This window comes from Euleptes europaea, chromosome 3 (assembly GCF_029931775.1).
Source record: "Euleptes europaea isolate rEulEur1 chromosome 3, rEulEur1.hap1, whole genome shotgun sequence".
Taxonomy (NCBI): domain Eukaryota; kingdom Metazoa; phylum Chordata; class Lepidosauria; order Squamata; family Sphaerodactylidae; genus Euleptes; species Euleptes europaea.
The window spans coordinates 111,978,185-112,000,614 of NC_079314.1; the positions used below are offsets into that span (position 1 = coordinate 111,978,185).

Sequence of the window (22,430 nt, forward strand, 5' to 3'; positions counted from 1 at the left end):
TGGACTCCTGGCAGGCCGAACAGCATAACGAATAGACACACTTGAACAGAACTAAGTATGACTCTGACAAAAACAAGACACAGAAGAATAAATTTTAAATAAATAACTATTCTACCACTATCTTGAAATAAGGAACCGTGTGCGTGTCAGAGAGGGAAAGAGCAAATGAGCGGTTTTCGCATTTCTTTCTCTGTTTTCCATTAGCATCCCCAGAGAAAGGACAGCCACGAAGCATCAACTTGCTGAAACAGACCAAGAGGTCCAGCAACCTGTTTCCAACAGGGGGTCAGCCAGATTCAGTAAACAATGCATGCAAGCCCCTCTACTTGCCCTCATCACATTGAACACATTGCATATGAACACATTAGGCTGCCTTCTACTGAATCAGACCCTGGGTCCATCAAAATCAGTACTGTCTACTATGACCGGCAGCGGCTCTCCATGGCTCTCAGGGAGAGGTCTTCCACACCACCTACTTACCTAGTCCCTTTATCTGGAGATGCCGGGGTTTGAACCCGGGACCTTCTGCATGCCAAGCAGAGGCCACTGCATGCCACTGCATGCCACTGAGCCACAGCCCCTCCCCCTAGCCCTGAAATTACCTGGGTGATCTTAGGCTAGCCTCCTTCACAGGGCTGCTGAGACAAAAAAACAGAGGCCGGACCCCATTGCACTTCCTTGAGCTACTTAAACCCAACTCGATGCAGGATCAGCGATTGAAGGTATACTGCCTCTAATTATTATTACTATATTGTTTTTTATGGATATAAAAAATAAAAATATATATATTGTAAAAAAAAAGAAGGTATACTGCCTCTGAACGCGGAGGCTCCACTTAGCCGACCCACCTGACAACCGAGACTGTCTTCCCCTCTCTCTCAGGCTCGCGAAGGAGAGACGCGACCTTCCTCTCATCGGACGCGCCAATCAGCAGCCGCCCCTTTCTTTCCCCCGCCCATTTCCTTCTCCCTTTTCAGCCAATCAAAAGCTCGCCGGTCGCGCGCTCTCCCTTTCAGTCCCCTCCCCTCCCGACCGGCTCCTCCGCCCGCCAAGAGCCCGCCGCGCGCGCGCGCCCTTCTCTTTCCTGATTGGCCCTTCTTTTCCTCGCCTCGCGAAACCCGCCGCGAGCGATGACGGGACCCTGAGAGAGGGGGAGTGGAAGTCGAACGGGCAACAAGCCGGGCGCTGATTGGCTGCCCGCGCCCTGCCCAATGGGAGGCCGCTTTGCTGAGCGGCGGCGGCAGCCGAAGCCGGGGACGGGCTGAGGGGGGCTGCGTGTTTCCGGAAGACGTGGCGGCTGCTTCTCCTCTCCCTCCTCTTGTCTCCTTCTTCCTTCGCTCGCCTCGTCCCGTTTTGTGTCGGAGCGTCTCGGGCCGGCGCCTCGCTGCTGCCATCATGATTTCCCTCACGGATACTCAGAGTGGGTGAAGGCAGGGGAAAGGGGGCCGGGCCGGGAGGCGACGTGGGGCCTCACACAACACAGGGCGCGGGGAGGAGGGAGGCTTCAGAGGAACCCCTCAAAACTAGAAATGCCCTTTCTTTCTTTCTTTCTTTCTTTCTTTCTTTCTTTCTTTCTTTCTTTCTTTTTAGTTTTTAGCCATAATGTCCCGTCGCTGCACTTGTTGTTCCGCTTTTCTGAACTCGTTGTTATAATTGTTTTACCTTTTATCCGTTTGTCATTGAATAAGAAGAAGAGTTGGTTTTTATATGCCGACTTTGCCACTTAAGGGAGACACAAACAGGCTTACAAACAACAGACACCCTGTGAGGTAGGTGGGGCTGAGAGAGCTGTGACTGGCCCAAGGTCATCCAGCTGGCTTCGTGTGGAGTGGGGAAACCCAAGAGCGGCCTGTACTTGATGGTACTTTCCTTGCTTGAAGAAGAAGAGTTGGTTTTTTTATATGCCGACTTTCTCTGCCAATTAAGGGGGAATCAAACTGACTTACAAGCACCTTCCCTTCCCCTCCGCACAACAGACACCCTGTGAGGTAGGTGGGGCTGAGGAGCTGTGACTGGCCCAAAGTCGTCCAGCTGGCTTCGCGTGTAGGAGTGGGGAAACCAACCCAGTTCACCAGATTAGCGTCCGCCGCTCATGTGGAGGAGTGAGGAATTGAACCCGGTTCTCCAGATCAGGCTCCACCGCTCTTAACCACTGCACCACCCTGGCGCAGTGGTTGTCCAGGATTCAAGCACTCTTTTACAAAAGCTGATACTTTTCCCTTTTCACTGGCGATGCCAAGGATTGAATCTGGGATGTTCTGCATACCAAGCAGATGCTCTACCACAGACTAATGGAGTGTCTGAATGCTTGTTCCCTTTTTGGTTTTGAAACAGCATCTGGGTCAGAATACATAAAAGACTAATACCCGTGTAGCATTTTGAAGCCCAGACCAGGCTGATCTCATCAGAGAAGCTAAGCAGGGTCAGCCCTAGTTAGCTTTCGATGGGAGACCAGACCACCAAGGAAGTCCAAGGTTGCTACACAGAGGCAGGCAATGGCAAGCCACCTCTGAACATCTCTTGCCTTGAAAACCCGATAAGGTCACCATAAGTTGGCTGCGACTTGACGATGCTTTCCACCACCAGCACCTTAAAGGCTGGCAGACATGTTGCAGTATATGGTTCTGTGACTCATAGCCCACTTTATCACTGCATAGTGTGTGCTCTGGTGCATGAAAGCATATGCCATGATCTTAGTCTTTAAGGTGTTGTGATTGTGATAGTCTGTGAAAGCAATAATGAACAGTTTTGTGGTAGGTACCTAACACAATTTAATTCCAACATAAAGCTTTTGCCTTCATTATCAGATGTAATGCAGGGGTTAGTGATAAGGTGATCATTGTGTCTGAAGAAGTGGGCTCTAGTCCTCAAAAACTGATGCTGTAGTAATACTTGCTTAGTTTTAAAGCTTCTGCTCGCCCCCTGTTTAAAGTGCCAGAGAATTCTTTTGTTGATTTAGCTGCAGCAAGCATGGCTGCTCCTATGGAAATGCATAAAAATATTACTAGTTTAAACCTTCATCTAGCAGGGGCTCAGTCATTGAAAGTGGAACAGAATAAGCCCCCCACACACAAAAAAACCTGAAGGAGCTATTTCTCACCCCATCCACACTCAGATTGTGTTGTATGTTAATGCAACACCAGGTGAAAGGTCTGAGAGGGATGTCAGTCAGATGTGAACGTACATGAACACATGAAGCTGCCTTATACTGAATCAGACTATTGGTCCATCAAAGTCAATATTGTCTGCTCAGACCAGCAGCAGCTCTCCAGGGTCTCAGGCAGAGGTCTTTCACATCACTGCCTTTCCTAGTCCCTTTAACTGGAGATGCCGGAGATTGAACCTGGGACCTTCTGCATGCCAAGCAGAGGCTCTACCACTGAGCCACAGCCCTCCACCTCTATTCAGCCATGAATCCAACACCAAAGGGAGCAATTTCCAAATTGCTGTTTGGGACCCCTGATTTCCGGAATGTGTGCTTGGAATTCCCTGGTAGTGACTTAATTTCCAGGTGCATGCTATCTGGTTTGGATCAGAGTCACACCCCTGTGCCATTTTCCTGACCTGAAGCAGCTCTGGGGAGTCATTATTTGCTCTGCACGGAAGCTTAGCATGTACAGATGGCTACATGTAAGTTTCCCCAGCACAGGGAAATGGTGGATCCTTGGGGTTGGCGAAACGGGAAAGGCTTAAGGACCCTCTCCATGTGGTTCTGATCCATATTGGGGCTGTCTGTGTCTGGGAAGCACAGAACTCCTAGTTCACGTCTCATTAAAAGTCCCTGCTGGCCTTGTATTATGTGAATTGGTCATAAGTTGACCTGTATTATATGCAGCATGGCTGTTGGGTGTCTTGCAGATTTCAATAGGCAAAAAAGAGACAGGTTCCTTCCCCCAAGGAACTTACAGCCAGGCACATATAATAGGAGAGAGGAGAGGAAGAAGGGTAATGGCATGAATGTGGTCGGAGTTCATTTGGAAGTGAAGCACCACTGGAGGAAAATGCTGTGTTTTAGGGTGTGGCATGGCATAGACATAGAATGGGAGGCAATAAAGGCAAAAGGTTAACGTGGCTGCTAAAGCGCTATGTGTGTTTGGGTTGGCCATTTAACTAGTCAAGAAAAATTTGATCAATATTGCTTGATTATTTTTAAAGCATCAACTGTATTAGAGAAGAAAAAAATACTTCAGTTATCAACAGGTTTGATACTTAGCTAACAGTTATTGTGAAACAACAAAACTAACGTAAGTTGTAATGAATGTGGATGAATGGGAGAGCCAGTGTGGTGTGTAGTGGTTAAGAGCAGCATACTCTAATCTGGAGAACTTGGTTCGATTTCCTGCTCCTCCACATGAAGCCTGTTGGGTGACCTTGGGCCAGTCACAGTTCTTTCAGAACTCTCTCAGCCCACGAGGAGGCAGGCAATGGCAAACCACCTCTGAACATCTCTTGCCTTGAAAACCCTATGTGGTTGTCATAAGTCAGCTGTGACTTGACGGCACACACACATTCCTGCCACCTGCCCAGGATCATTCTTGCCTTTGTTGGGTATTTGACAGCAGTCAATTGAAAATATATAACAGGAAGGTTGACCAGCATGCCAAGTCTGCTCTGTATGAACTGAGTTGTTAATAACATTTGGTTGTGGTCCATTGCCCCATTGTGGCAAGTGAGATGCTTTTGAGTACTGCCTTGTGTCTCATCGCTCCATTTCCAGAAGACTAAATTGTAAGGGCTGGATTGCTTTCAGCGGATGTGGGGTCAGTTCATTGCTTTGTGCATGGCAACGACTTTACTTGGTTAGGTGAGCACTGGGGCACTCTTACGATGTCAACAACTTTGAAGGCCTGGGTTTCCCTTGCTCCATTTGCATGTTTTAATTCAAAAGCTAAGGCAACACTTGTTAGCAGAATAACATTATATGGCAGTTCATGCTCTTGGAGTCAGATACTGGGAACCTCAGCTAGAACTTACAGTTCGGTGTATCCATACTGGGAAGAACTTAATGCTTAATCGTAGATTCTAAAACTCGCACCTACTCAGAATTGCCTTGAAGCACTCTCAGATAATGTCATCAGGGTAGGTGAGCATGTTGTGAACTGCTTTCCAGAGGAAGAGCCTTTCTGTGCAGTTAATTAAGCAAGCGGTGACCAGGTTGGTTATTTCTTTATCCTAAAATAAAATCATCAGGGTTGCCCAAGAAGACAGGAATCTTGCACAATGAATGTGAAAGTTTAAATTGTGATGCAATGAAGTGTCTGGAGCATCCTTAACAGAACGAGTTCATAAACAAGAATATCAAAGTAGTATTAGTTATATAGAGAGTCAGCGTGGTGTAGTGGTTAAGAGTGGTGGACTCTAATGTCAAGAACCAGGTTGGTTTCCTCACTCCTCCACATGAAGGCTTCTGGATGACCTTGGGCTAGTCACAGTTCTCTCAGAACTCTCTCAGCCTCACCTACCTCACAAGGTGTCTGTTGTGGGGAGAAGAAGGGAAGGAGATTGTAAGCCGGTTTGAGTCTTCCTTAAGTGGTAGAGAAAATTAGCATATAAAAACCAACTCCTCCTCCTATATGATGGCCAGGATCAGAAAAACGGCTATGGGTGCATCCAGAAGCTTGGGCATGCTCAGTGTAGTTCAAACAAGATACATGGGGTGGACGTTTTGTATTCTGGCATCATCCCTGAGCACAAAGCAAGTCGTGTTTGAAGCAGCCTTTAATTACCACCTCAAAATATGTTCTGAACTTGGTTTCTTTGGTATAGCCGAGGGCTTACAGTTGACTGGCAGAAGTCAAAGATGTGGACCTCTCGGAATGCTTTAAATGGTACAAAATAAGCCAGTGCTATCTCCGTGTTAACAAAGAGACTAACAGCATGGTCCTATGCGTGTCCACTCAGTAGTAAGTCTCACTTTGTTCATTGGTGCTTACTCTCAGGTAAGAGCACATGGGATTGCAGCCTAAGAACCAAACTACATGTGACGGCATCCTCATGGCCACAATGAAGATGCTGCCTTTATTTTAAAAAATGCTGCGAGGGCCCAGTCGTAATCAGGCCCACAGGGTGGCACTCTTGCATTTCCACTTCACATTTTCAGGTGCTGAAACAGCTGTGTGTGTGTGTGGCCATTTTGGCACTTGATAAGGCTCTTGGAGGGGGGCAAGAGCATCTTAGCCTGCCACATGGTGTAGTTGTTAAGAGCAGTGGACTCTAATCTGGAGAACCAGGTTCTATTACCAACTCCTCCACATGAAGCCAGCTGGGTGACCTTGGGCCAGTCACAGTTCTCTTAGAGCTCTCTCATGAAGCTGCCTTCCACTGAATCAGATCCTTGGTCCATCAAAGTCAGTATTGTCTACTCAGACCAGCAGTGGCTCTCCAGGGTCTCAGGCAGAGGTCTTTCACTTCACCTACTTGCCTGGTCCCTTTAACTGGAAATGCCAGGGATTGAACCTGGGACCTTCTGGTGGCCAAGCAGATGCTCTACTACTGAGCCATAGCCCCTCCCCTCTCAGCCTCACCTACCTCATAAGGTGACTGTTGTAGAGAGAGGTTTTAAGCTGGTTTGATTCTCTTTAAAAGGTAGAGAAAGTCAGCATATAAACACCAACTTCTTCAAAGCAGGCCTGATCAGGATTGGGCCCTCACGGCCTTTTAAAACGACTTTAAAATGGCAGTGGCAGCCATGAGGCTGATGTCGTCGCCTCTATTTTGGCCCTAAGAGCGGCCTGTATTTGATGGTACTTTCCTTGCTTGAAGAAGAAGAGTTGGTTTTTATATGCCGACTTTCTCTGCCACTTAAGGGAGAATCAAGCCAGCTTACAAGCACCTTCCCTTCCCCTCCCCACAACAGACACCCTGTGAGGTAGGTGAGGCTGAGAGAATGACTGGCCCAAGGTCATCCAGCTGGCTTTGTGTGTAGGAGTGGGGAAACCAACCCAGTTCACCAGATTAGCATCCGCCGCTCATGTGGAGGAGTGGGGAATCGAACTCGGTTCTCCAGATCAGACTCCACCGCTCTTAACCACTGCACCACCCTGGCGCTTATTTTATTCATACCCCATCTTTCTTCCCAAATGAGGCTTGCATCGTTCTCCTCTCCTCCAAGTTATCCTCTCAACAACCCTGTGAAGTAGGCTGGGCTGAGAGTATGACTGTCCTAAAGTCACCCAGCAAGCTTCCATGGCAGAATGGGGATTTGAACTTGGGTCTCCCTGATCCTAGTATGATGCTAACCACTACATCACACTGGCTGGCTTTTAGTTGTTTGTGTTTAGTTTTGTTTTACCAGTTCACCAAATTAGCCTCCACCGCTCATGTGGAGGAGTGGGGAATCAAACCCGGTTCTCCAGATCAGACCACCGCTCCAAACCACTGTTCTTAACCACTACATCACGCTGGCTCTTAAGCATTAATTCCCTTCCTTCAGATCTCAGATCGGCCGTCTCTCTCTCTCTCCCCCCCCCCGAGACGTTGTGCCAAACCATCTAATTTTTGCCTGCTTAGCAAGGGGAAATTGTTTTTCAACACTGTGTGATTAGAACCCGCTGTGGGTGGTAGGATAGCTAACATAAATCAATCTTGTGACTGAAATACCCTGACTCTAAACATTTTAGATGAAAATTAATGCCGATGAAATAGGAGTTGCCGATGAAATAGGAGTTGCACATGATATGTGCAAAACCAAGCAGAGAATACCTTCCTAGTAGAAGAAAGATGGCCTCAGATTTCCGAAGAGGCAGAATCCAGATTTCCTTTATTTTTCCTGTGTCCTAGCACAGACCCCCAATTAAGTGCTATTCATAATTCTTCCAGTAATAGAAGACAGTTCCATCTCACTTTTGTTATAGTTCATCACTAATAAAACTCACATTTGTTGCCAGTATTTAATTTTGTTCAGCTGTGAGGGTTAGATAGTGGCTGCAGAGGCTTTGAATCTGCATGCATGAGGCTTTGGACTGATTGGCAGGACCAAAAGAATTGTCTGAAAATAAAATCCCATTTCTTTTCAATAGAGATTTAGCATTCTGGGTGGAATTGGTGCCTTCAGTCTATTCAGTAAAGGCTATTTCCATTGTTCACTGCGTGGGACAGCTAGAACATAAGCATCCTTTTTAAGCTTTGATATTAGACCTTCTGGAAAAAAATAATGTTCTCCTTGTTGCCTAGCAATGGTTCTTGCTGTCCTTCTGTAGCCCAGAGAGGGGAGATGAGTCCCCCAACTCTATCTGACAGGGTGGATTTGATTTAAATCAAATTGATTTAAGTCAGTAGTCAGTAAGACTAGATTTAAACTATGGTTTTCTACTCTCTTTTATGGCCTACCATTATAGGTTTTCTCCTCCAGGGAGAGGATAAAATGTTAACGCTCAGGCTATGCACATGAAGATCCCAAGTCCTGTGGAATATTCTGCTCAAAAGGTTTCAGTTTCATTTTTACTGCTGGCCCTTCCCTCCTCACACTTAGCTCCTTGTGCAGATCTATTCCACTCCAAACATTCTATTCCTTGAACTTCTTGAAATTTAAGGAGTTTATTCTGTGTACGTAGATTTGCAAAGGAACAGTGGGATTAAGGTCTTTTCCTCAGTATGTTTATTTTATAGCATTATTGCTGTGAAGAAGAGGCATGTTTTCTCTGCAGACACAAATTCACAGTTTTGAGAACTGCAAAACCAAGCATCTGTGATAATATCTTCTAGATAGAAAAACTGCCCAAAAATACTCTTACAGAAACCTCCGGAAGAGCATGAGATTGTGAACGGATTAATGGAATTCATTTACCAAAAATTTAAACATTGCACGAAAATACAGCCTCATGCTACATAATTAAAAACTAATCCTTATTTCACGATGAATAACCTTTGGACAATAATGTATCTTAAATAGAAAACTATCTTTAGATAGCTCTTTCCTCAAAAAGCATTTTTAAAAATCCTATTTAATTTTTTATAATCTGATTTTTTTGTATTTTTTTAAAAATCATGGATTTTTATCCGCCCTGCTATCTGAGAATAGTCTTGGCTCTACTACCACCTTGAGGTTCTGTCTTCACTCCTAGCGCCACCTGCTTTTTTTAATATAGGCAGCTGACCACATCTTTGAGTCGGCTTCCTTCTCCAGGACAGAAGAAACCACCCGAGCTGGTGCTTCCTTATCCAGCTGAGGGCCAATCTTTAAATCTGCCTCCTCCTAGTTGAGCACCAAGGTTATGTACCATTGCCTTACAAACAAGCAAGAGAATTAACAGGAAAATCCAATGTTATTTTTCTTGTCTTCAGTCCATTCATTCTGTTTGTATTCCATCTTTTAACTCTTTGTTTTTGGTTGTTTTTGAAGGTGTCTTGGATAGCGCTTATCTAAAATATTTGTGTTTCATTAAGATAGTTGCTTTTCTTGTAGTATGGACAGAGGTCTATACACATTGACTGGCCTTGATAGTTTGTCAAAATGTGTGATCCTTATGGCATCGTAATTATGCCAATAAAGGTTTGTGTTTGTGTGTGATCCTTCATCCTTGATCATCCCCTGCCTTTTGGAAGTAGCAGGATTTTGTCTCTGATATAGAGTGGAGTTTACCTGATTCGTTTAGGATGCTATAACGTCTTGTGTACTTCATATTTGACTGCAAGACTTAGGATTGCTTGACAGATCTCAACAATTAGAGGTGCTTAAAGTAAGATGAGCTGCAAGTACAAAAGAGATTTCCCCCCCCCCAGGCAGTCTTTTTCCATTTCCTATGAAGTTTTGGAAGGTAGAGGGGGCTTTCATTTGCAATACTCGCATAAGCTCTTGACAAAACCTTCTCCAAGGTGCTAGGGGTTACTGCACTTTGTATTCCCAGCAATGTATTAAGAGTTTGAAAATGTTATAAAAAACACTGCTTTAAAAGGGTTTTTGGATACCACGGCTTATAAATGGTTGGAAGATGTCTTCACAGCTAAAGGGGCCAAACAAAGTGCGAACAGTATTTTTTATAACATTTTCAAACTTAATACATCGCTGGGAATACAAGTGTGGTAACCCCCATTGTCTCTTTTTCTTTGCTCCCAGAGAAAGGCAGTAGCCTGATACCAGTTTTCAATTAGTAGTTTAGGTTTAGACTAGCTTTTCACTGTGTATCAAATGTGAGCCATTTTCGTGTGATGAAAATAAATATACAACTGAAGAAATAAAGTCCCTAACTAGTATATTGGGGTAATTTGTGACACAGAGGTCACAGAGGTTCAGTGCATGTTAAATCTTGCTTCCTGCTAGTAACTGCACATTTTTCTTAAAGCTGGAAATGTTTGCTTTAATTTGAGAGAGGAGAGGTGATGTCTCGCTGTTCCTTTGAACTGGATCTCTTGCCTCTAATTTTGATAACTCTTTGTTGGATCTCCCTACAAAAAGCTTTGTGGTCATTTTGTGGTGGAATAATAGAGTCTTCTAGCATCTAGTCCAGGGGTGTCGGACTCAATTGCTACAAGGGCCGAATATGACATAAATGTCACTTGGTCGGGCCGGGGAGGGGGGTTTGGCTGCCTCGGCTGGCTCACGTGCCATATAAGAGTTTTCAAGGGTCTGGATCCGACCCCCGGGCCTTATGTTTGACACCCCGGATCTAGTCCTTTTGAACAGATTTGAAGACAGTCATCAAAAATATTAAAGTAGGGTTGCTGTTAGTGGGGGCGTGGTTGAGATAAAAGGGGGAAAAACCAAGGGGAAATCACAGGCAAGGTTGCCTTTTTTGCATCTGAATTGGTACCCCAACAGTGTTTCCTCAGAGGCCTGCTGCTGCTGGACTAAGTGAGCCTTTGATCAACTGTGGGAAGGCAATTCTTCCATTTGTATATGCTGCAGCTTGCCTAAATGATGGCAGGTTGTTGGGTGTAGGTGTGAACGGTTCAGTGACTGTTAGGAGAAACACCACTTACTAAAGAGTGTTTTGTATATTTTAATTGATTTCTTTTTTTCCTTACTGCCGAGTCTTATGTTTTTTTTTTACTAACGCCCCTTTTTTGTATTACAGAAATTGGAATGGGACTTACGGGTTTTGGAGTGTTTTTCCTTTTTTTTGGAATGATCCTATTTTTTGACAAAGCACTTTTGGCTATTGGAAACGTAAGTAATTTACACAAGTCAAATTTCCGTAATAAGATCCACTGAACACGCTTCCCTCCAAATATGCAGTGTAGTTGGCATATGTACAACAACCTGAGAGAAAGTTAATCTTAAGGAGTACTTAGCCAGGTGTTCACTTAAGGATGACGGGATTGCCTTGGTTGCTTATGCCTTGGGAAACTTGGTTTTCTTTGGCAGCCATTTGGCGCTCAGCACATGGCTTTGCAAAGAGGGATGTGGAAAAAGCAGGAAGAATGAAGAGCCAGAAATGCTGTAGTGCTATATCCTTGGATTCCTTTCCCATGAAAGAAGTAGCTCCTCCTGTTTCTTTCCTCCCATATTGCTTTCACATCTCCTTCAGCATGCAGCGCGGATTCCTTGTCCTTACTATAGAATCATAGAGTTAGAAGGGACCTCTAGGGTCATCTAGTCCAATCCCCTGCACAATGCTGAAATTCACAACTACCTCACACCCCCAGTGACCCCTACTCCATGCCCAGAAGATGGGCAAGATGCCCTCCCTCTCATCATCTGCCTAAGGTCATAGCATTGCTGACAGATGGCTGTCTAACCTCTGCTTAAAAACCTCCATGGAAGGAGAGCTTACCACCTCCACTGACGAACCACTCTACCTTTAAAGTCGTCTGCAGACTTGCCTCACCCCTGTGCCTCAGTTGGCCCCAACCTGGATAACCCAGGCCTCAGAAGCTAAGCAGGGCTGCCCTGGTTAGTAGTTGGATGGGAGACCACCAAAGAAGTCCAGGGTGGCTATGCAGAGGCAGGCAGTGGCAAACCACCTCTGTTTGTTTCTTGCCTTCAAAACCCCACCAGAGGTCACCGTAAGTCAGCTACGACTTGGCGGCAAAACAAAATAAATTCCTCAGCTGTGATTTCTTGATTAGCCTTCATTTTTCCAGTTCTGCCATCCTTAGCTGACTGACCTCTCCTGCTTTTTCAGATAACTCCCTTGCTGCCTCTTATGCTTGTAACTCCTTCCCAGAGCATATGCGTGATGCCATCTCTTTTTTTGTGTGTGACATAAATCACATCCCATACACAATGGACCCCTGGTGCAGTACTGAAACAAGGCCAGAAGTATCTGCATTTGCTCCTTTTAAAAAAAGACAGTTCTACTTGCATTCTGCCAGTTGTAAATTCAGATGTCAGATTCTTGAGCAAAGACCTGCTTTTGGCTTATCTGCAGGAGAAAGCACCACATGTAGTGTTGTTGCTGTATAAATGAGGCTGCTGTCTAGGCTGGATGAGAGACGTATTCAGTATCCATAAGAAGATCCTAGCTGGATCAGACCAATTGGTCCATCTTCCTTTTGGTGTAGACAAATTATTTATTGATTTCATTTATGAACCACCTTTCTCTCTCCCCAACGGGGACCCAAAGAAGCTTACATTGCTCGCCTCACCGCCTTTTTAACCTCACAACATCCCTGTGAGGTAGGCTAGGCTGAGCGTGTGCGACTGGCCCACACTGAATGTAGAGTCGAGTGCTAGCCCGCCACCTAATGAACTACGGCTATCAACTTTTTGGAGTTTTACTTTTAAGTATTTCCACTGATTTGGAGACAACATGAAGCTGCCTTATACTGAACACATGAAGCTGCCTTATACCGAATCAGACCCTTGGTCCATCAAAGTTACTGTTGTCAACCCAGACCAGCAGCGACTCTCCAGGGTCTCAGAGGTCTTTCACATCACCTACTTGCCCAGTCCCTTTAACTGGAGATGCTGGGGATTGAACCTGGCACCTTCTGCTGGCCAAGCAGATGCTCTACCACTGAGCCACAGCCCCTCCCCAAGACGGAGTGCTTTAAAGCATACATTGTTGAAAATGTATCTGCACCTGTTGTATGTGTGAGTTTAAGCTTGTCAACGATACTTGTGATAGTAAATGACTAGAAATCCATATTTAGCGTGGGCTTCTGCTGTTCCAGAATCTGAATTTTCATTTAGTTGTAATGTCTTCCTTTCCTAAAAAATCCTTTTCACATGACTCAGTAGGTACTTTGTACCCAGGCTAATGTTGGTCTGCAATGAAACAGAGAAGAGAGTATTGTGAGGAAATATTTCTGATGTGCTGTATATTTGGCCAAGGAAATTCAAAGTTGAATGGAGGCAGAGACCTTGGTGCAGGAAAGCAGATATTACAAGTTGGGAGTAAGTGGAAAAAAACAAGCTGCAATGAAGCAGAGAACATTTGGCAATAGCCTGGCCCCAACGTTATCTGGCAGTCCTGCGGTCCTCCAAGAGAACACCATCAAAATACATGCAGCGCTACCTTAAGATTATTGATTGATTAGTAAGTCATTGTTGAGACTTCTGAATATTAACGGTAGCCATTACTTTTGCCTATGCAAGTGTCTGACATCTTGAGTACAAGCTAGCCAGAGTTCAGCAATTAAAGCCCCATCCTATCAGATGCCAACCCTGATGTTTCCTACAAAGTGTCACTCTTTGCTTTAGCAGCCAAGAAAATCCGAGCTAAAGCTGTTTTTAATTAGGGAGTTTAACATTTAATTACTAGCTTCTTGGTGGTCAGATTGTTTTAAAGTTATTTTAGTCTTATAATAATGTTATTTTAATGTTTTGTATGGTAGATTGTGATGACCTTTGGCCACAAACAATAAACTTTATCAACCGATATTTAGATATGTGCTCTAACACTCCCATTGACTTCAGTGGGTTGTACTTGGTGCTTGCAGTAACATTATACGTCTGATATGATCTGCAGTGTACACCTGAACAATTGTAAATGTCTTGTCTAGACGTTTACTATTATTTGGGTGCGTGGTTTTATCTTATCGGAGTTATAAAATACACAGCTGAGTGGAAGATAAGCTGGGCAAGAACTTTAATGTCAGCAGAGTGAAACCAGCATTACAAATGCAGAATATGTTGATTACTTTATCCCTGACCTTGGTATTGTTGCATTTCACCCAGTTTATGCATCTCTCATGAGCTTCCAAGTATATTGTCTGGAACAAATCGAAAGCTTTGCAGTTCAGAGAGATCAACTTTGTTATGTGCTCTAGTCACACACTTTTTGCACAAGGAAAACTTTGTTGGCCCAGCACAACTGTTTCTTAATAAGAGTCAAGCTAATAACTCTGCAAATTCTTCTAACTGTATACAAATTAATTCATTTGCTCCAACAAACTCAGCTTTTGTGTTGTGCCAAAACATGCTTTCAAATAGTACATTTGTTTGAGTTCTACATTGTCATGGGTGCAACATGAGAATTAGCTTGGGTTTCAGACATAGGGTTCCCCCCATTTTCTGTAAAAATTGAATATTTTTGTGGGCTAAAATACTATTTTCCCCTTCATCGTGCGGTGGTTATTATTATTGCTACTCTCGGCTTTTTCAGGTTTTATTTGTGGCTGGCCTGGCTTTCGTGATCGGTTTAGAAAGGACATTCAGATTCTTCTTCCAGAAGCACAAAATGAAAGCCTCGGCCTTCTTTCTGGGAGGCGTGCTCATCGTTCTTATTGGTTGGCCCTTGATAGGAATGGTCCTTGAAATTTATGGTTTCTTCCTCTTATTCCGGTAAGGCTTTTCCAATTGATCTTTGCTTTTGTTTTGAAGAGTAACTCTTTTTTGCTATCATGAAACTGCATCATCGAATAATTGCAGTTTTAAGCATGAGGGTTAATGAGCGTAGTCTGGCAGTCTCAGAAGCTTCTAACTTTATAAACTGGAATGCTATCTATTTCCAGAAAAGTATTTTTTAAACACTAGAGGTAATACTGTCCATAAAGAGGCCATGGACAAGCGGTCTGCTTAGTCCCTAAGTTGCTAAATGAAACCCATTAATCTTGGCACTGGTGCAGGCATAACATTCACATGAATGCATGAAGCTGCCTTATACTGAACCAGACCCTTGGTCCATCAAAGTCAGTATTGTTTACTCTGACCGGCAGTGGCTCTCCAGGGTCTCAGGCAGAGGTCTTTCACTTCACCTACTTCCCGTCAACTGGAGATGCCGTGGATTGAACCTGGGACCTTCTGCATGCCAAGCAGATGCTCTACCACTGAGCCACAGCCCCTCCCCTGACCTTTTAACCACAATCCAGTTTTCAGGAGCAAGCTGCAGGATTGTGTGCTGTTGCTTCCCGAAATTCCCATGCCACAGTTAAGCATGGTATATCAGTACCACTATTAAGAAGAAGAAGAGCTGGTTTTTATATTCCAATTTTTCTGTAGCTTTTAAGGAGAATCAAACTGGCTTACAATCACCTTCCCTTCCCCACAACAGACACCCTGTGAGGTAGGTGAGGCTGAGAGAGTTTGAAGAGAGTTGTGACTAGCCCGAGGCCACTGAGCTGGCTTCATGTGTAGGAGCAGGGAAGCCAACCCGGTTCACTAGATTAGACTCCGCAGTTAACACTTAAGCCGAGTAAGATTTGAAGCTGGGGTACTAAACTGATTAGTGAAACCTAGATAAAGAAGGGTTTGGCTAATATGCTTTTGTAACATTTAGCCATAGTTAAACACAGAAATGGGGAGAGGATGACTTACTTAAAATGTTTAGCTGTTATATTGCAGGCAAGGGAACACGTGACCCAGGGCCTGACCCTGACATCATTACATTTGTATTAGAATGAATTATTATCTTCTCCAACTTTGGGGTTGTGTGTGCTGACTTCCTTGTAGAATTGCTCCTGTGAAGTAACCCCGAGTCTATTATAAAATAGTATCGTCCTTTTGAAACGTACTATTTGCATTTTCAGTAATCAGCTAACTTTCACGAGACCTGGGCTAGCTGCCCACAGTAAAAATCAGTGGCTTAATTCCGAAATCATACCAAATTTTTCAGTGACCATAGCTTAGAACCCAAACCACGGTTTGCCCTTCCAAGTATACAGGCAAACCATGATTTAGAGCTACTTGTCTGCTTTCCTTTTCCATCTGCTCAGCATTCCAGTCTCTAGGTACAGGGTCCTCCACAGTGGAGCAAAATGCAGACATCACACTAAATGGTAGTTAGCACAGACCACAGTTTGCAAACCTATCCCATATCATGCTTTCTGATCATGGGTGTTAATACAGGCAGCAGGCCAAACCACAGTTAAATTTCCTTAACCGTAATGTGGTGGAGGTGTTAGAACTTCAATTTTCATGTTGCACTAAAGGGCTTAGGTTTTGCTAGCTCTGTGAATGCTTATTCGCAGAGGTTATCTTTCCTTTGACACAGAAGTCATCAAGCAATTTTTTTTCAAATGTATTTATTTTAGATAACTTATATCTGTTTATCTCTTGATCAGAGGTCCTTGTCTGTGAACATGTGTATTCAGTTGATCCCAACAGAAAGCTGTTGTGGTAGAATATTTTTTTTATTTTTCATTTGCTCCAAAATATAGATCATATGGAGACATTACCTCTTTTATTAGAAGATAACGGTAGACCTATCACTGTTTCAGTTGCGATAATTTTATGTGCTTCTGGTTGATTTTTGCAACTGTTCAAATGTGGTCAAGTGTTGTATATTTTAGTGATCTGCTTAAAACTAATTAGTTAAGAAGCAGTATGAGGTAGAGAGGAGAATAAAAGTAGTTGTGTGAATCCCTCTCTTGAGCCTCTAAATAAGGGATTACTTCATGGCTCTACTGTAGGCTCACCTTAAGGATTAATTTATGGCTTTACTGTAGGCTCACCTTATTAGCTAGTAAGTTCATTGAGACAGCGGTCATAAAGACACTTTCTGGGTACCAAGCCCAATTCAGTAGAATGAGACTGACTTTTTGGTAGACCTCCTTAGGGCTGCTCCCTGAGCAAGATATTCTTCCTCTCGTTTTTAGGGAATTCTAGATTGACTGTTGTCACTAACTGCATTGCAGTGGATTTGTTAGAGCTGCTGCTTAACAAAGTTAACCAGTCTGAATAGAATCATAGAGTTGGAAGGGACCATCAGGGTCATAGAGTTGGAAGGGACCATCAGGGTCATCTAGTCCAACCACCTGCACAATGCAGGAAATTCCCAACTACCTCCCTGGCCTGGAGGAAAATTCCTTCCTGATCCCAAAGTGACGATTGGTATTATACTGGGTATGTAACAAAGGGCCATGAGAGCCGACCACTGACTCATCCCTTCCTGCCCTCCCTCTCATGATCTGCCTAAATTCACAGAATCAGCATTGCTGTCAGATGGCCTCTGTTTAAAAATCTCCAAAGGAGAGCCCAGCACCTCCCGAGGAAGCCTCTTCCACTGAGGAATTGCTCTAACTGAATAGTTAGAGGTGCTTATGTAACCATGCAAAATTTTGCAAAGTCATTTGCAAACTATTAGTTGCTTAGATTCATGAATCTGTATCCTTTATATAAGAAAATGAAATCTTTATAATAAAACATCCCCAGTCAGAATTAGAGCACTATATCCATTTGTTGGTTGATACAAAAAGTAATCAGCTTTGACTGTAATACTGTTGTATTGTCATGTAGAAAGATGGTAAATTTACACAGCTTTTCTAATGTTTTTGTTTTCATTGTTTTTTCTAATGTTTTTGTTTTCTAACTTTTCTAAAGTTGTTTTCAACTTTTCTAATGTTTTTGTTTTCATTGTTTAAAGGGGCTTTTTCCCTGTGGTGGTTGGTTTTATTAGAAGAGTGCCAGTTCTCGGCTACCTCTTGAATTTACCTGGTATAAGTTCAGTAAGTATTAAAACACATCTACTGTCGTGTTTCTGTTTCTATGTCTTGGGGGTGGGAATACCTAACTTCATAACAGCCTTTGAAGTTTTTAGTTCGATTTGCAGCTCTGCAAGCATCTATAGATTGTTTTTGCCCTGTTCATTTCCCAAGGATAATTCCTGCTCTCAAGAAGAGCTCAGTGAAGCTCTAAAGTCGCACACCCCTTAACAGAATCTGTAAGGGTAAAAGGCATGTCAGCCTCCTGAGTTCTCTTACAAAGAGATGCATCCAAAATGTGGACCTCCAAGTGCCTCCGTTCTGCAATTGTTTACTGTGGTGAATGCTGCTAGGTATCTAAAAGTAAGAGGGTTTCTAAATTATGCTGATTTAATCCAGATCAGCCGGCGGGGGGGGGGGGGTAGCCACATCATGGTGTGATGTTGTGGTTCCAAAATATTTCAAGAAAAGAGCCCACTAGTAAAATGTGTTGCATCCATCCTGTGTGCCAGAAAAGGATTTCCCTTAACACCCTGTGGTGCTTTGTCCTGAACAGACACTGCCAGCAAGCTTGGCCACCTAACCTGTCAAATTCTGCAGCTCACTTTTTGCAGATTAGCGTGTTGCATGAACGAGCCCCACAATACCCTGAAGCACCGTATATCGCAGTTTCTTCGACCACAGTGTTCCAAATACATTTGACTTGAACTTGGACAGTCATCGTTAAATTATGTGGGTGCCTTTTTGTTACCCCACGCGGGCTTCAGGTTAATACCAGTTCAGGTACGAACAGAAATTGGCTTCTTTCTCTGACTGGCCCTTTCATTTGTTTCTAAGTTGATGTCTGTAGACTGTGGCATCATAATCATCATCAAGTATTTTTTCAGCTCAGCTATGACAATCTAAAGTAGTTGCTATTTGCTGAGTTTATTTTTTAAAACGCTCTTTGCCGTGGACTTGGTAGGTTTAGGCTGGCCGTTTTCAAACTAGGTTCTGGAGAACCACAGGTTTCCTCTGAGGCTTGTCAGTAAGAACAGTAATAGCATGCAGATTTCAGTGCAGAACAGACATGATAGAGATCTATAGAATTATGCATGGTATGGAGATAGTGGACAGGGAGAAGCTTTTCTCCCTCTCTCATAATAATAGAACGTGGGGTCATCTGCTGAAGCTGGAGGGCGAGAGATTCAAAACTGATAAAAGGAAGTATTTCTTCACACAGCGCATATACTGAATCAGACCCTTGGTCCATCCAAGTCAGTATTGTCTACTCAGACTGGTAGCAGCTCTCCAGGGTCTCATGCAGAGGTCCTTCACGTCACCTACTTGCCTAGTCCCTTTAACTGGAGATGCCGTGGATTGAACCTGGGACCTTCTGCATGCCATGCAGATGCTCTGCCTCTGAGCCACAGCCCCTTGCTGCATCCGCCTGTCTACCAGGAAACAGCTGTGTATCTGGCACAAGCTCACTGAATGGTGCAGAGAGCACAAAGCAGGCTTGGTAGCAAATGGACAGTACACCTGACAACAAAACTCCTTCAACTTTTACTTCGCCTCCCTCAGTGGTGGTGGTCGTCGATCTGTTCTGCACGGAAACTTGCATGCTATTACTGTTCTTACTGACAAACCTGAGACAATCTTAGAGGAAACCTGTGGTTCCCCAGAACCTACTTTGAAAACCACTAGCCTGAATTAGAACAAAATTCCCCTGCAACTTTTACCTTGCCTCTCTCAGTGGTGGAGGTCGATCTGTTAAGAACATAAGAAAGGCCATGCTGGATCAGACCAAGGCCTATCAAGTCCAGCAGTCTGTTCACACAGTGGTCAACCAGGTGCCTCTAGGAAGCCCACAAACAAGACGATTGCAGCAGCATTGTCCTGCCTGTGTTGCAGAGCACCTCATATAATAGGCCTGCTCCTCTGATCCTGGAGAGAATAGGTCTGCATCACGACTAGTATCCATTTTGACTAGTAGCCATGGATAGCCCTCTCCTCCATGAACATGTCCACTCCCCTCTTAAAGCCTTCCAGGTTGGCAGCCATCACCACATCCTGCGCCAGGGAGTTCCACAATTTAACTATGCATTGTATCTTGAAAGTCCAGATGCATGAGTTTTATTTATTAACTAAAACATTTATATCCCTTTTCCTTCTGGCTCAAGGCGGCTTGCAATAATAGTCATTTTCAGTTTAAAACCAAAAATAAACTTTTGGAAAAAAAAAATTAATTAAATGAAAACAAAATAGCAAACCACGAATCTCTCTCCCTTTCCCCTTTTTGCACTGTAGTATCCTTCCACAGTGCCTTTCGAAAGGGACATAAAGCCCTTCTCTGCCCAACCTTGTACCATGGTGCAGCTTCTGGCATCGATGCCTCTGTTACGATGCCAGCGTACTGCAACAGCCCTGAACGCTTATTTGCCAATGCAGTCATTTGTAGGGTTGGTGTTCAAGCCGTATTGATGTCTGTTGCATTTTTCTCGTCCACGCTCAGTCTGATTTGGCATTGTCGTCCAAGTGTCTTTATACAACAGATTGATGTTTTGCTCATCGTTGATCTTTACCCATATCGCTTACGCATTGGTCTCTTAATGGAGTTAAATCCTATGTGAAAGCTTAATTGTCGATGTTTTCTTCAAAGCCTGCGTAGGCTCAGAAGACAGACCTCGATAATGGTTAGTTGAAAAAAAATCATCTTCAGTCTATTAATGCATGAATAGCTGACTTCTAAATTTTGTTTTTCCTTTTGGGTCATTGAGCTGACAGCATTTATACTTGTCTCTTTCCCCCCCCCCCCCCCGGTTTTTTTGTTGTTCTGTTGTATTGCATCTTCATGTTGCTGTCAGTGTCGGTATAAAAGCACACCATGCTGAAACACTGCCGCAGTTAATACCGAGTTGCATTAATTTTTTTGTAAACCACATAAAGACCTCAGTTGGTAGGATCTGATTTCAGTCACTTTCAGCCACCTACTTATTTACATGCAGCGATGCCTAACTATATCTCCTTGCAGTATCCCTCAAATGTGGTAGAATCTCAGAATTAAAACTTGTTTTCCCCTTTTCTTCTCTCCCCCACCCCCACAACAGCTCGTAGATAAAGTTGGAGAAAGCAACAACATGGTATAATGACGAGAGTGCCGAAGACTGGTTCTAAATTTATATTATTTATAATGTCCTTTTTGAAGAAAAAAGATCAGCACAAAGATTCTGGTTGTGTACAAAGGCAAAGTTTGTAACGAAGTCTTGATGCAAGTTTTTAAATTTACACCATAGTCTACAAAAAAAGCATCGTTAGCAATGAAAGACGCCGCAAGCGGGCGGCCGAGACTTGCTGCTCCTGGAATTTGGTGAACGGAAGAAAAAGCCGTGGGCAGACCTGCAGTCTAAAACAATTCAAGACTTTTTGGAGCACGTGCTAAATGCAGCAACGCCCCCCCCCCCCAATGGGACTAACAGTGCCTGTAACTTTACCTCCTGGTTTGTAAGGTAGAGTAAGCAGGGGCTTCATCTATAAGGCACGGTCTTTCTCTCCTTCCACCAGCCAACCTTTCTACCTGTGTTCTCTCGGAAGAAAGCAAATGCCCATTTTTTTGTTGTTGTCGCCTATGGAAAGCAGAGAGTCGTCCTGTAGGCTTGACTTGCAGCATTTTTAGATGGATCATCATCTTTAACCTTTGCGCCACTAGAGGATTTCACTACGCAGTTTTGCTTATATACGACCTTGTAAATATATGGCAAAAATAAAGCTTTGTAGGAAAACCTTTAAAGCCAAATGTCAAATTCCGATTAGGTTTGTCTCTGGAATACGTAAGTAGGTCAACCGAATTTTTATTTTTATTTTGGTACTAACTTCAGACTGAAGCCACTCCTGGTTTTGATAGCTATTTGATTTGGCGGGGACTGCGGAAACAGGTTTTGCACTCCTTTGGGGCTGGTTCTCCTTGATCCATGTTACATGTATGCACTGCAAAAATAAGAAGTTTGTAGCCCTTTTGTCATTTAATTAAACTGGATGCATCTCACATCCAGCTTATGAAACGGTTTGCTCAGTTTCGAGGTGCTCACACATTTCTTGAAATGCAATCTCCCCACCCGACCACCTCTCCAAAAAGGTGCTCCAACCCTGAACGTGTTTTTTGCTGCTTTGCCTGCAGCCAACATAATGTCCCCGCATCGTACAACGTCATGACTTTTGGGCCGTTAAAGCCACAGGTCGGGCATCAGAATCGGGACCCTTGCATCTAAAGCCTCCTGTTCTCATTCTAGGGACGGCATGTTACAGCGCGAACTTCACGTTTCAGAGCAAACCTCTTCTGTAAATAACCTAACAGCGAGATAAAGAAATATTCAGTCGTTTGCGTGTTGGGAGGTCTGAGGGAAATTTTAGTAGCCTTAATCGATTGCTGCTCCCATTCTTGTGGCTTAATTTGCTTTTATTCTGACGGTTGGCGAGGATGCCTATTTGTACAAATGAAGTTTCAGAGCTGCTTTGTACATTTCAAGAGTCAACTATGTCCCTGCTTCTCTCCCTTCCTCTTCTCCCCCCCCCCCCCCCGTTTTTGGGTGAGACGTAGAAGGGGCCGAGCATCTGACCTGACTCTCGGGTGCCTATCTGGTCCAGACTGATATTTATTTACAGAAGCTCTGCATATTACGGCAAGACTAACTTACGTTGATCATTTTATT

At 43.9% G+C, this 22,430-nt stretch overlaps 1 protein-coding gene across 1 annotated transcript; it reads left to right on the forward strand.

Moving 5' to 3' along the window:
* Positions 1–1,389: 1,389 nt before the first annotated feature.
* Positions 1,390–21,011, forward strand: GOLT1B (golgi transport 1B). The gene is made up of 5 exons (XM_056847328.1): positions 1,390–1,420; positions 11,013–11,104; positions 14,487–14,665; positions 17,685–17,766; positions 20,832–21,011. The coding sequence occupies exons 1-5, from the start codon at positions 1,396–1,398 to the stop codon at positions 20,868–20,870; spliced, it is 417 nt and encodes a 138-aa protein (XP_056703306.1). The 5' UTR covers positions 1,390–1,395; the 3' UTR covers positions 20,871–21,011.
* The last annotated feature ends 1,419 nt before the right edge of the window (positions 21,012–22,430 follow it).